This window comes from Oncorhynchus clarkii, chromosome 20 (assembly GCF_045791955.1).
Source record: "Oncorhynchus clarkii lewisi isolate Uvic-CL-2024 chromosome 20, UVic_Ocla_1.0, whole genome shotgun sequence".
Lineage (NCBI taxonomy): Eukaryota > Metazoa > Chordata > Actinopteri > Salmoniformes > Salmonidae > Oncorhynchus > Oncorhynchus clarkii.
The window spans coordinates 48,717,068-48,731,291 of NC_092166.1; the positions used below are offsets into that span (position 1 = coordinate 48,717,068).

Genomic DNA, 14,224 nt, shown 5'->3' on the forward strand with positions numbered 1-14,224 from the left:
TGAAGCTTGGTTTTGGCAGCACCATCTTTATAATGTTCATTTTGGAGGCACAAGCTTAGAACCTTTGTTTTTTCACTTGACTACCTTCAGACTGGAGGACTACAATGACAATGTAAATGCTGCAATGTAAGCCATAACAATTGCTGTCGTCAACATGGCCTAAGACACACAGAAACATACAGCATGAAATGCAATGGGACAGCGATGGGAGTCAGAGATAAGAGAAGGAGAGTATACAGATGGTGACACAGTAGGACTGTTGGCACTTTGCTTTCTGGGGTTGGTCCTTGTTCAGAATTTCACTTGGCATCACGGGTCATTTATTTTTATTCCATCTCTCTCTCATTCTCACTGTCTGTATGATCAAGGAGAGACGTTGGGCTCCATTCAGTAGAACTCTTATTTAAAGAGTAGCATACAAACATACCCTTTATCACACGGTCCAATTAGTAGTTGTGTGCTATATACTGTACAGTTCACGTTTGCTTTGTTTATTGTACAGAGTGTTTGTTGTGTACTTGTATGTACACTTACTAATTCTAATCTAAAATCACAGAATGGTACTGGGGTACCGTTCAAAAATCTTGTTTTCAGAATAAGCTGTGTGTGTGCAGTTGAGGCCCCGTAAACCAAGCATACATTTATTAAACTAAATAATAATAAAAACAAAACATAAACTGTGGCTGTCTGTAGGATCAGTAGTGTATGTAGTGTGTGGATGAGTGGAGAGGTTGTATGGTGAAAACAGATTTAAAAAACAAAGGTGGTGGAAGCCAGCCTGCCAGTCAGGGAAGACATTGTGTTGGCTGATGTGGCCACCCTTTATAGCCCACCTGCGCCACATCAGCTGACGATCCTCCCAGCTCTGCCCACTGGCCTCCTGCAACAAGCGAACTACCACACAGGAGATCACAGCAGACAGAGTGGGAGGGACATCACAAGCGCATAGATGCGATAAGGAATTATACAACAAGCAAAGTGATGATGCTGTTTGTATGTGGCTGCTATGAAAGTGAACTGTGTGTGCGTCACAGGAGATTGGTGGCACCTTAATTGGGGAGAACGGGCTCATGGTAATGGCTGGAGCAGAATTTGTGGAATGGTATCAAATGTTTTCCAGAAGTTTAATGCCATTCCATTTATTCCATTCCAGCCATTGTTATGAACCATCCTCCCCTAAGCAGCCTCCACTGGTGTTCGGGTGATCAGGGGTGTAGTCATTCCACCAATTCTGTTGAAAAACGTTTCTTAATAAAAGGAAGCTAACGGAATGAAATGGGAATAAGCCTACCTAAACTCTCATTTGCAACTGTCTGGACTAATGATTACACCTTAGATCAGCTAGATCAGGTGTGCCCAACATTCTTTGACATGAGATCTACTTTTTCATTTGCCAGCCTGATGAGATCTACCAGTCTCTAAATCTAAACCAACCAACAAAATGTATGAAACGCAACCCACCACTGAGTATGGACCTGCTGCTATGATACCTATTTGAAACCCAAATATAATGTGGACCGATAACATGTTTTCCACAAATAAGTGCAACTCATTTAATTTCCTACCTTAGTGTGACTTTTGGCATAGGGTGGAGGCAAGTCGTTTTTCATAGTCTGGGCTGCAGCAGCTTGTTGCAGGTCTCATGCAGGCCACAAGGTGGTCATCAGTCATAACAGATCTGTACTTCATGTGAGAAAAAGCTGACTCACAGTGGTAGGCTTATCCTAAAAGGGCTGATACGTTGAGAGGACGTCTTCTTATGTCGGGATACTTCTCCTCTAGCAGTAGCTCCCAGAACTCTTCCTTCATCTCAGTGGTTGCCCTGGAGTTCAGCCGAATGTCATTTTGAAGGGTGAGAATTTCCGTTTCTGCTATAGTTTTGTCCAACTGCAAAAGTGATCCCATTTTGGAGGCAATGACTTCCACATTTATGTCTGTGCCAAACGGAAAGCACATATAAGTGGCAATAGGCTCAAGTGATGCAAAGTCAGTGAAACGACTGTCAAACTCAGATAAGATGCTCTGGACTTGCTCCACGTAAGGTGCACTGTCAAGCAAGCTGTGCTGTATCCTTGCCCTGACGTTCAAGTTCTGAATGAATCGTGTTGACAGAAGTGCAGGTCCTTACGTTGCAGCTTTCTTGTGAGCAGTTGTAGTTTGCATTTAATAGTGTTCACAGAGCTGATCATTTCAATTACATGTTTGCCTTTTCCTTGCAGTTCTACATTCAGTTCATTAAGCATGTAAGTTAGGTCAGTGAGAAAAGATAAATCCAGGAGCCACTGTGTGTCCTGTAGGTGTACATATTCTGCATGTTTCGAGACCTTGAGAAACTCATTGATTTCAGGCAACAACTCACTGAAAAATGTTCCTCGGCTCAGCCACAACACATCCATGTGCAGCAGCAGGTCTGTGTGCTCCGCTTCAGTCTCGTCTAAGTGAGCACGAAATAGTCTCCCTGTAGGCTTCTTGCTCAAATAGAACACACAATCTTCATCGCAACATCCATCACCTCTTCCATGTTTAACATCTTTCCACACAAAGCTTGCCGCTGAATTACGCAGTGATAACTAAACTCAGCAAAAAAATAAATGTCCTCTCACTGTCAACTGCGTTTATTTTCATATTTGTATGAACATAACAAGATTCAACAACTGAGACATGAACTAAACAAGTTCCACAGACATGTGAATAACAGAAATGGAATAATGTGTCCCTGAACAAAGGGTGGTCAAAATCAAAAGTAACAGTCCGTATCTGGTGTGGCCACAAGCTGCATTAAGTACTGCAGTGCATCTCCTCCTCATGGACTGCACCAGATTTGCCAGTTCTTTCTGTGAGATGTTACCCCACTCTTCCACCAAGGCACCTGCAAGTTCCCAGACATTTCTGGGGGAATGACCCTACACCTCACCTTCCGATCCAACAGGCCCCAGACGTGCTCAATGGGATTGAGATACGGACTCTTCGCTGGCCATGGCAGAACACTGACATTCCTGTCTTGCAGGTAATCACGCACAGAACGAGCAGTATGGCTGGTGACATTGTCATGCTGGAGGGTCATGTCAGGATGAGCCTGCAGGAAGGGTACCACATGAGGGAGGAGGATGTCTTCCCTGTAACGCTCAGCGTTGAGATTTCCTGCAATGACAACAGGCTCAGTCCGATGATGCTGTGACACACATCCCCAGACCATGACGGACCCTCCACCTCCAAATCGATCCCGCTCCAAAGTACAGGCCTCGGTGTAATGCTCATTCCTTCGACGATAAACACGAATCCGACCATCACCCCTGGTGAGACAAAACCGTGACTCGTCAGTGAAGAACACTTTTTGCCAGTCCTGTCTGGTCCAGCGGCGGTGGGTTTGTGCCCATAGGCGACGTTGTTGCCGGTGATGTCTGGTAAGGACCTGCATTACAACAGGCCTACAATCCCTCAGTCCAGCCTCTCTCAGCCTATTGCGGACAGTCTGAGCACTGATGGAGGGATTGGGCGTTCCTGGTGTAACTCGGGCAGTTGTTGTTGCCATCCTGTACCTGTAGTGCAGGTGTGATGTTCGGATGTACCGATCCGGTGCAGGTGTTGTTACACGTGGTCTGCCACTGTGAGGACGATTAGCTGTCTGTCCTGTCTCCCTGTAGTGCTGTCTTAGACGTCTCACAGTACGGACATTGCAGATTATTGCCCTGGCCACATATGCAGTCCTCATGCCTCCTTGCAGCATTCCTAAGGCACGTTCACACAGATGAGCAGGGACCCTGGGCGTCTTTCTTTTGGTGTTTTTCAGTCAGTAGAAAGGCCTCTTTAGTGTCCTAAGTTTTAATAACTGTGACCTTAATTGCCTACCATTTGTAAGCTGTTAGTGTCTTAACGACCGTTCCACAGGTGCATGTTCATTAAATGTTTATGGTTCATTGAACAAGCATGGGAAACAGTGTTTAACCCATTCACAATTAAGATCTGTGAAGTTATTTGGATTTTTACAAATGATCTTTGAACGACAGGGCCCTGAAAAAGGACGTTTCTTTTTTTGCTTAGTTTAAGATAAGATAAGATAAGATGCTATGGTTGTCGCCTTCCCTTTGGTCACAGGCCTGTGAAAATTGACTGCTGCGCTTCCAGTAGATATTTTAGTTCTTGTACTTTCTCTTCTTCGTAATTCAGTCGTTGCTGGAAAATCTCTTTCCTGGGTTTTGTGTGTGGTTTTGAAATGTCGTTCTATGTTACCTTTCTTTGGGATAGCGATGCTATTATGGCAGATGAGGCACACACATTTTGAGTTTGACATGATGAAAAAATGATCCTCCTCCCATTCCTTGTGGAAATGATACGTTTTCTGTATCCTTCCCTTCACTCATTATTGCTTCTGTCGACCACACAACTTAAGAACAATTTAAGAGCGAATCTCAGTCTACAAAGTTAGTATATATACCCACTGAAGTAGATTAGCCTTCACCTACGGTGGCCATGAAGGTCAATCTAATGAAAAATATGAACACAGTACTACTGTATAATGTCCTTTCAGATCCATAGGCTATTACACCTATTACCAATGACTGTATGGTAATTACAGTGCTAAAAACAAACAAATGTTTCCCTCAATCTGAGATGAAAAATTCCTAAAAGAAAATGCAGACAGTAAGGGAGCAAAAAGACAAAAGGGAACACAAGCACAAATCCTCTCCATGTGTAAGTACAACACCGGTAATTCTAAAGAGGCAGGAATGGAATTAATTGATGTCCCGCTCTACAGTTGATAGTTTTTCTCTATATTGGGGAGCACACTGATCTGCCACTGCAGGGATTTATTGTGAGCCAGCTTTGCTCTGCAACTGACGCATACACAGACAAACACGCGCATGCATGAACACATGCGCACACACATGCAGTCGCACACACGCACACCTGCACCACACACACACACGCGTACGCACAAACACACAAATACACACTCAGACATGCCAATCACACCGACATACTCACTCACATGAAAATAGATTGACTGTACCGCCACTCATACATACTGTACCCCCCCCCCCACGCAAGCACGGGCACACACACACACTACTGTACCTGTGGCAGGGCGATGGACAATTGTCTCGAGAGGGAGTCCTTCTCATGGCCTAGCTCTCTGAGGCGTAGCTGGGCCGTCCCAAGGCTGTCCTGGGTCTCCTTCAGGCTCTCCAGCAGCCTCTCCCTCTCGGTCAGCATGTTTACCATCAGGGACTCCAGATTCCCTGTGCTGCCTCCCTCATCACCCCCACCCCTTGATTCTCCTCGGCCACCATAGTCCCCTTCCCCTATGGCACCACCAGGGCCCCCAGCCCCAACCCCAACCCCAGGAGAGGAGAGGCCTCCACCACGCCCGTCCTCCGAAATGGTGGGCATCACTTCGCACATCATCATGAGACTGGAGAGTGTCTGGCGGGTTCTGAGAGAAAACGTCTATGTTCGGAGTTTGTGTTTACCCAAAAGCCCTGTGTGCAGGTGGGTCAAAGTGTGTGTACGTGTGATTCGTTGACAGAATGTCTGTTACTTGAACGAGATCTTCTGTTTGAGTCTGTTCATCTCTGACTGAAATGACAGTGTATAAAAAAATATCAATTGTTCCTTTATTTCTTTGTAAAAAAAATAGCTTTCAATCACGTTTGACGCTTCCATTTCACTCCTTCTGATGCCATCTATTGCATTACTTCTTCTCTCCAAAACAACACTAACAAATAGACTTAGTGCACTTTTCTCTCTCGCTGCTTTTTTCTTTCTGTGCAACAACCTGGGTTTTGTTTACTAGGAAGGATATATGTCAGGGTTCCGCAACTGGAGGCCTGAGGGGCCGGGACAAATTTGGCCCTCTGGTGATATTATTTGGCCCCCCCAAGTTTGCCGAGCAAAGAAAATATTTATTTATTTATTTATTTTTGGACATAAAAGACTGTAAAAACACCAGCAAAACAGCTACGAGTGATTTTAATTTTGAAAATCTGTTCCAAAGTATTCTCACGCATAATAGAGAGATATATGTGATCATATACAAATGCAAGAAAGATTTGAAATGATTATGTTTTAGTCAAATGTTATATCTGTATGGGCTTCTTGCGGTCAGTTCCGGCCCCCTGACCATCCACTTAAGAAAAAAATCAGCCCGCAGTTGAATCTAGTTGATAATCCCTGATCTATATGCTCTTGAATGACCGAAGGAGGAAGTATCTTTGTGAAACTGGGCTGTGGTGGGAGTCTAGCATTGGCTGAGGAAAGGGAGGGGAGGAATGGATAGTGGAAGGCCCACCTTCCGACTGGATCCACAGGTTGGGTCTTCACAACACCCGGAGCGATAGCTGAAAGAAATAAAGATAGACAAAGCGTCACACTAGGCCCACCTCAGTTAATGCATTGTATACAACATAGGAAAAGACAAGCTAGGCCAGTACTACAACTACTGTAAGACAATTCCACAACATAAACCTGTACTGTAACTTGATGTACTGTAAGTGTAGTAATCTCAAGCATCTCAAACATGGACAGATAATGATACGAAATATGTAATGAAATATAGGTGTGGGACCTGGGCCCTGTTCAGCAGGGCACGTGTTTGTTTTGTTTTCCAGTGTTAAACATTTGCAATCTGTGTTCTTATTGGTAGTACCTCCCCATTACTATATGTTTTCTCCCTACTGAACATGACCCAGATATTGACCACATCTCGTGTGTTATACATTTTAGTGGATTCTCTGTGATTAAACAAACAAAGCGTGTGCAAGCTTTTTTTCTTGCAGCCCAGCACTAACACACCTGATTCAGCTAATCAAGTTTGGGAAAAATGGCTGATTATTTGATTCAATCCTGGTCCTGGTGAGACACAGAGTGTGCAGGCTTTTGAGACCACACAGACCTATGTAACCTAATCTAAATGCTGAAGACCCTCACCTCTCCAGATTGGGGAGCAGACCGGCACATAGTGGCTCTGTAGTCTTTTCTAGAGAGACTACTAGTGGTACAGTAACAACAAAGGGCTGCCCGGGAAGACTACAACTCCCAGCCTGTGTCCCAAGACTTTACAAACCCTTCCTTCCCTTATATTTATCTAATGATCACAGATCAATAAGGTGACTGGATGAAAAAGCTTGTTTCCCACACCTGTCCAATTTGTGAACAGAGAGGATAGGCCTAAAATAGAGATCTAAGGAAAGATCAGTGTTTTTCTTCAAGCCTGGTCCCGGGCACCCACAGGCTGTGCAGGCATTTGTCCCTGCCCCTTGTTAACACATACTTGATTTAAGAAATCGGGGTCTGGAAACTGGTGTGTTAGTGCTGTAATAGATGAAAAGCCTGGACACCATGTGAGTCCCCAGTCAGGACCAGTAAGGAATACCACTGGTCTAGGTGTTACATTTTATTACATGATGTGGTGGCTGTAGATAGGGCAAGTCAGGCCATCAGAACCATGAGTCAGTCTGGGTAACCACTATAGCATTCCCTCCATGACCTGCCAGGAAGAGGATGTCTGGCAAACTGTAACCCACCCAGCACCTACTGCACCTGGGTTACTCCTGCTGCTCTACCAGCATCTTCCATCTCATCCAGGAGAGCTAAGGAGGACCACCGAGGCTGTCTCTCATGCCATCCTTCTACTGGTACGGGCAGTGGTCTCCAACCCTGGTCCTGAAGAGCTACTAGGTGTGCAGGCTTTTGTTCCAGCCCAGCACTGACACACCTGATTCAGCTCTGAGGTAGGGGTACTTAGTGATGGCCAGTGTGCCTGTTCAGGGGACTAGAGATATTTACAGAAACACATTCAAAAGCAATGCAGAACACTGCCATATGATCAAAGCACAAACAGACTGGACAACCAGGCAATGTGACTCTTTAGTCCCTGCACTTCAGGACAAGTGCTAGATGTGGCCCAAGCCTTTCCACAAAATATAATACCAATAGTAATGCAGTAGTGTTTTCATTATCCTTGTGGGGTAGGCTATTCAAACATGTTAATGACAATACAAACAGTTGACACGAGGATACAAAGGCGACAAACCTCTCAAGACAAGCAAAGTTCCAAATTATAGACAAATTATTATATAGAGTCAAAGATGATTGGGCTTGTGATAACAATTCCACACGGACTAATATGCAATGGCTAATACTGCATCATTGAACAGCTACAAAATGATCTCTGTATACTATTTATCATCATACTTGCCATCACCCTCATCATCTCTGTCAACACCCCATAGCTGTCACATTCCTAGCATGGTTGTGGTTGTTCTTTCCAGCCCAGAGTAGTAGGCTATCTCATGGTTGCTCTCTATATGGCCAATTAGGAGCAGGCATCAATCTTGTACAGTATTGGGTTACTAAAATAGCAGCTATCCACAAATGGGGGTCTAATAAGGAAAATATGAAATGTTTGAGAGAGAGAGAGAGATTGATGAGGAAGGAAGGAACAAGGCAGCCTACACAGCGCTGTTCACCAGACATTGGGGCGGGGAGGGGAGTGTGGCTAAGCCTTTCGCTATTACCAACATTGGAAGAAAGTGGGGCATGATCTGTTCACCATAAATGCTGTCTTATATAGGCTACTCAGCATTTACGCACAAATTCAATTATTTATTTGACTACCGTCTCAGTCATTAATGATGACTGAGACGGCAGCGGTTTGTCCTGTTAGCCTATTTCCATCCATCTCATATCATGAAACGCATCATTGAAATCAATAACTGATTGTCGGCAGCTGGGCAGAGTGAGACAGAATCAAAGGAACGAAAGCCAATCAAACATGCCTTTAATCGCATCCCCAACAGTGTTTCAGTGCTGAAAACGAGGCGTTTGGAGATGGCATTTATAGTCTACTTCCATGTTTTAATGTATGGAAAGAAAAATATAATTTGATAAAGCACACACACAGCCCCACACAACTACAAACATTCCTGAATGTTCATAAAGACATCCACAGTTTGCAGGAAGATATCTCGGATGGTTAACTCTCATCATGCCATAGGATATAGGCTACTCATTTTATGGAGAACAGCACGTCAGAAATACACGGAACGGGATCCAAAATACATGTCACGCATTTTGGATACAATTTACTCCAGAGACAAACGAGATAAAATCATTAAAATAACGGTTATTCTTGGAAATCGTTGCTTAATAACAGTAGTTTATATGCTAGTGTATTAGTTTATTATAGGCGTATAATAACTTGGCAATGCATAGGCTACATATACCGTTATTTGTAGGCTACATTCTCTCTCTCTCTCGTGAGCGCCCTAAATAAATCGAGGTGTGTGTTGCTAACGCACCTGTAGGTTAAGTAATGTACAGGTGTCACGTTTATTTTATTGCATCGTTTATTGTATGTATTTACCTCCCTCCTATATTCCCCCTCCCTTCCTGACAACACAATAAACATAGGCTAACTGGTTATCGGCTACACACAAACCCACACATTTCCCCAGACTCTTCTCGTTTCATGCCATAAGAAAATGGGTTGCGAGGGGCGGTGGAAGTTACATCCTTACCACAGTCATCGCGCGATGCTCACACTGTCCAAATCTGACGTTAAATATTTTTCGGACACATCTCCGCGGATTATGCCTCCGTGTCTGTGCTGCTTTCAAATCCCCAGATATGTGGTTCCCCCTATCTCTCTCCTTTGCACATGTAAACGGCATAAGGGAGCGAGCGGGGAGCGGCGCTACACCACCTTACCATAGCCTCCCCCTCTGTCGGATTGGGAGGTAATGGGTCTTAAAGAAACATCCTCTCAGCATTCTCCACATCTCTCTGTGATTTCCGCGTGCGCGCACACACACACACACACACACACACTTACTAACTATACCTGATTTATAATGCGATTTACTTTCCTCATGAGAATGGAGAAAGACTATACCATATAGACATACTGACAAGCTGAATAAAATATATATATATATATATATATATATATATATATATATATATATATATATATATATATATATATATATATATATTTCACCTTTATTTAACCAGGTAGGCTAGTTTAGAACAAGTTCTCATTTACAACTGCGACCTGGCCAAGATAAAGAAAAGCAGTGCGACACAAACAACAACACAGAGTTACACATGGAATAAACAAGCATACAGTAAATTATACAATAGAGAAAGTCTATATATAGTGTGTGCAAATGAGGTAGGATAAGGGGGGTGAGGCAATAAATAGGCCATTGTGGTGAAATTATTTCAGTATGGCAAATTAAACACTGGGGTGATAGATGTGCAGAAGATGAGTGTGCAAGTAGCGGTACTGGGGTGCAAAGGAGCAAAATAAATAATAAATGAATGAATAAAACAAACTAAGTGACGAGGCTTCTAATGTTAACATGCATGAAACCAAGGCTTTTACGGTTACAGAAGTCAACAAATGAGAGCGCCTGGGGAGTGGGAGTGGAGCTAGGCACTGCAGGGCCTGGATTAATCTCCACATCACCAGAGAAAGAGAGGAGGAGTAGGATAAGGGTACGGCTAAAGGCTAAAAGAACTGGTCGTCTAGTACGTTCAGAACAGAGAGTAAATGGAGCAGATTTTTGGGCACGGTAGAATGGATTCAAGGCATAATATACAGACAAAGGTATGGTAGGATGTGGGTACAGTGGGGGTAAACCTGTGCATAGAGTGACGATGATACGATGATATCATTTAAACCAGGTGATGTCAGCGCATGTGTGGTAGTGTTAACTAAGGCGTATTGAGCAGGGCTAGAGGCTCTACAGTGAAATAAGGCAATAATTACTAACCAAAACAGCAATGGACAAGGCATGTTGACGTTAGGGAGAAGCATGCGTAGCCGAGTGATCATAGGAGTCCAGTGAGTGGCTTCAGGCAGCTAGCGGGTCCGGGCTAGCAAGCTAGCAGACGGAAGAAAGTCTGTTGCGGCCCCCTCGTGCTGTTACGTCGGCAGACAGATCAGCAGGGCTCCGTGTGGTAAACCAGGCCAATTGGAAAAATAGGTATAGTGGCCAAAGAATTTGTCCGATGGGCCTCTTAAGCTAACAGTCCAATGTGCTCTAGACAGCTAGCGTAATGTAAGGGAATGTGTGTACAATGTGCTTTGTACAGTTATACCAGCTCCAGTAAAGAGATCAGAGACTCGTTGACTTCTACATCCTTACTAGATTTGATTTGATTTGATTAGATTTTAGGATCTCTTTTAGTCCCCATTTGGACTAATCTTCCAAGAGTCCTTAACATTAAAATACAATTTATAATACAAACACACTTTCACATATAACACACTATTACAAACATACATAATACACTAGCATAATGTCCCAATAAATACTCAATCTAAAAAAATATTGATTCTTCATCTACTATAGTCCCACAACATTTCTATATACTATATTTAAATTGTTTTTAAATAATGTTTTTTTATTTATTTTTTTTATTTCACCTTTATTTAACCAGGTAGGCTAGTTGAGAACAAGTTCTCATTTGCAACTGCGACCTGGCCAAGATAAGGCATAGCAGTGTGAACAGACAACACAGAGTTACACATGGAGTAAACAATTAACAAGTCAATAACACAGTAGAAAAAAGGGGAGTCTATATATGCATTGTGTGCAAAAGGCATGAGAAGGTAGGCAGATAATTACAATTATGCAGATTAACACTGGAGTGATAAATGATCAGATGGTTATGTACAGGTAGAGATATTGGTGTGCAAAAGAGCAGAAAAATAAATAAATAAAAACAGTATGGGGATGAGGTAGGTGAAAATGGGTGGGCTATTTACCAATGGACTATGTACAGCTGCAGCGATCGGTTAGCTGCTCAGATAGCAGATGTTTGAAGTTGGTGAGGGAGATAAAAGTCTCCAACTTCAGCGATTTTTGCAATTCGTTCCAGTCACAGGCAGCAGAGAACTGGAACGAAAGGCGGCCAAAAGAGGTGTTGGCTTTAGGGATGATCAGTGAGATACACCTGCTGGAGCGCGTGCTACGGATGGGTGTTGCCATCGTAACCAGTGAACTGAGATAAGGCGGAGCTTTACCTAGCATGGACTTGTAGATGACCTGGAGCCAGTGGGTCTGGCGACGAATATGTAGCGAGGGCCAGCCGACTAGAGCATACAAGTCCCAGTGGTGGGTGGTATAAGGTGCTTTAGTGACAAAACGGATGGCACTGTGATAAACTGCATCCAGTTTGCTGAGTAGAGTGTTGGAAGCAATTTTGTAGATGACATCGCCGAAGTCGAGGATCGGTAGGATAGTCAGTTTTACTAGGGTAAGTTTGGCGGCGTGAGTGAAGGAGGCTTTGTTGCGGAATAGAAAGCCGACTCTTGATTTGATTTTCGATTGGAGATGTTTGATATGGGTCTGGAAGGAGAATTTAGAGTCTAGCCAGACACCTAGGTACTTATAGATGTCCACATATTCAAGGTCGGAACCATCCAGGGTGGTGATGCTGGTCAGGCGTGCGGGTGCAGGCAGCGAACGGTTGAAAAGCATGCATTTGGTTTTACTAGCGTTTAAGAGCAGTTGGAGGCCACGGAAGGAGTGCTGTATGGCATTGAAGCTCGTTTGGAGGTTAGATAGCACAGTGTCCAAGGACGGGCCGGAAGTATATAGAATGGTGTCGTCTGCGTAGAGGTGGATCAGGGAATCGCCCGCAGCATGAGAAATATCATTGATATATACAGAGAAAAGAGTCGGCCCGAGAATTGAACCCTGTGGCACCCCCATAGAGACTGCCAGAGGACCGGACAGCATGCCCTCCGATTTGACACACTGAACTCTGTCTGCAAAGTAATTGGTGAACCAGGCAAGGCAGTCATCCGAAAAACCGAGGCTACTGAGTCTGCCGATAAGAATACGGTGATTGACAGAGTCGAAAGCCTTGGCAAGGTCTATGAAGACGGCTGCACAGTACTGTCTTTTATCGATGGCGGTTATGATATCGTTTATTACCTTGAGCGTGGCTGAGGTACACCCGTGACCGGCTCGGAAACCAGATTGCACAGCGGAGAAGGTACGGTGGGATTCGAGATGGTCAGTGACCTGTTTGTTGACTTGGCTTTCGAAGACCTTAGATAGGCAGGGCAGGATGGATATAGGTCTGTAACAGTTTGGGTCCAGGGTGTCGCCCCCTTTGAAGAGGGGGATGACTGCGGCAGCTTTCCAATCCTTGGGGATCTCAGACGATATGAAAGAGAGGTTGAACAGGCTGGTAATAGGGGTTGCGACAATGGCGGCGGATAGTTTCAGGAATAGAGGGTCCAGATTGTCAAGCCCAGCTGATTTGTACGGGTCCAGTTTTTGCAGCTCTTTCAGAACATCTGCTATCTGGATTTGGGTAAAGGAGAACCTGGAGAGGCTTGGGCGAGTAGCTGCGGGGGGGGGGGGGGGAGCTGTTGGCCGAGGTTGGAGTAGCCAGGCGGAAGGCATGGCCAGCCGTTGAGAAATGCTTGTTGAAGTTTTCGATAATCATGGATTTATCGGTGGTGACCGTGTTACCTAGCCTCAGTGCAGTGGGCAGCTGGGAGGAGGTGCTCTTGTTCTCCATGGACTTCACAGTGTCCCAGAACTTTTTGGAGTTGGAGCTACAGGATGCAAACTTCTGCCTGAAGAAGTTGGCTTTAGCTTTCCTGACTGACTGTGTGTATTGGTTCCTGACTTCCCTGAACAGTTGCATATCGCGGGGACTATTCGATGTTAGTGCAGTCCGCCACAGGATGTTTTTGTGCTGGTCGAGGGCAGTCAGGTCTGGAGTGAACCAGGGGCTATATCTGTTCTTAGTTCTGCATTTTTTGAACGGAGCATGCTTATCTAAAATGGTGAGGAAGTTACTTTTAAAGAAAGACCAGGCATCCTCAACTGACGGGATGAGGTCAATGTCCTTCCAGGATACCCGGGCCAGGTCGATTAGAAAGGCCTGCTCACAGAAGTGTTTTAGGGAGCGTTTGACAGTGATGAGGGGTGGTCGTTTGACTGCGGCTCCGTAGCGGATACAGGCAATGAGGCAGTGATCGCTGAGATCCTGGTTGAAGACAGCGGAGGTGTATTTGGAGGGCCAGTTGGTCAGGATGACGTCTATGAGGGTGCCCTTGTTTACAGAGTTAGGGTTGTACCTGGTGGGTTCCTTGATGATTTGAGTGAGATTGAGGGCATCTAGCTTAGATTGTAGGACTGCCGGGGTGTTAAGCATATCCCGGTTTAGGTCACCTAACAGAACAAACTATGAA

At 44.6% G+C, this 14,224-nt stretch overlaps 1 protein-coding gene across 2 annotated transcripts in view; it reads right to left on the reverse strand.

The window, feature by feature from the left end:
- Nucleotides 1–9,676, reverse strand: part of LOC139377471 (liprin-alpha-3-like) — a 67,540-nt gene extending 57,864 nt beyond the window's left edge. The window contains exons 1-4 of one of the 2 annotated variants that reach the window (XM_071120503.1): nt 9,519–9,665; nt 7,540–7,771; nt 6,290–6,338; nt 5,077–5,577 (exon numbers count right to left, since the gene is read on the reverse strand). In XM_071120503.1, coding sequence (XP_070976604.1) covers nt 5,077–5,409 — 333 coding nt within the window. In that variant the 5' untranslated portion in view covers nt 5,410–5,577; nt 6,290–6,338; nt 7,540–7,771; nt 9,519–9,665. Of the gene's footprint in view, nt 1–5,076; nt 6,339–7,539; nt 7,772–9,518 lie in introns of both variants that reach the window. The other variant, XM_071120502.1, reaches the window with a different exon arrangement.
- Nucleotides 9,677–14,224: the final 4,548 nt, after the last annotated feature.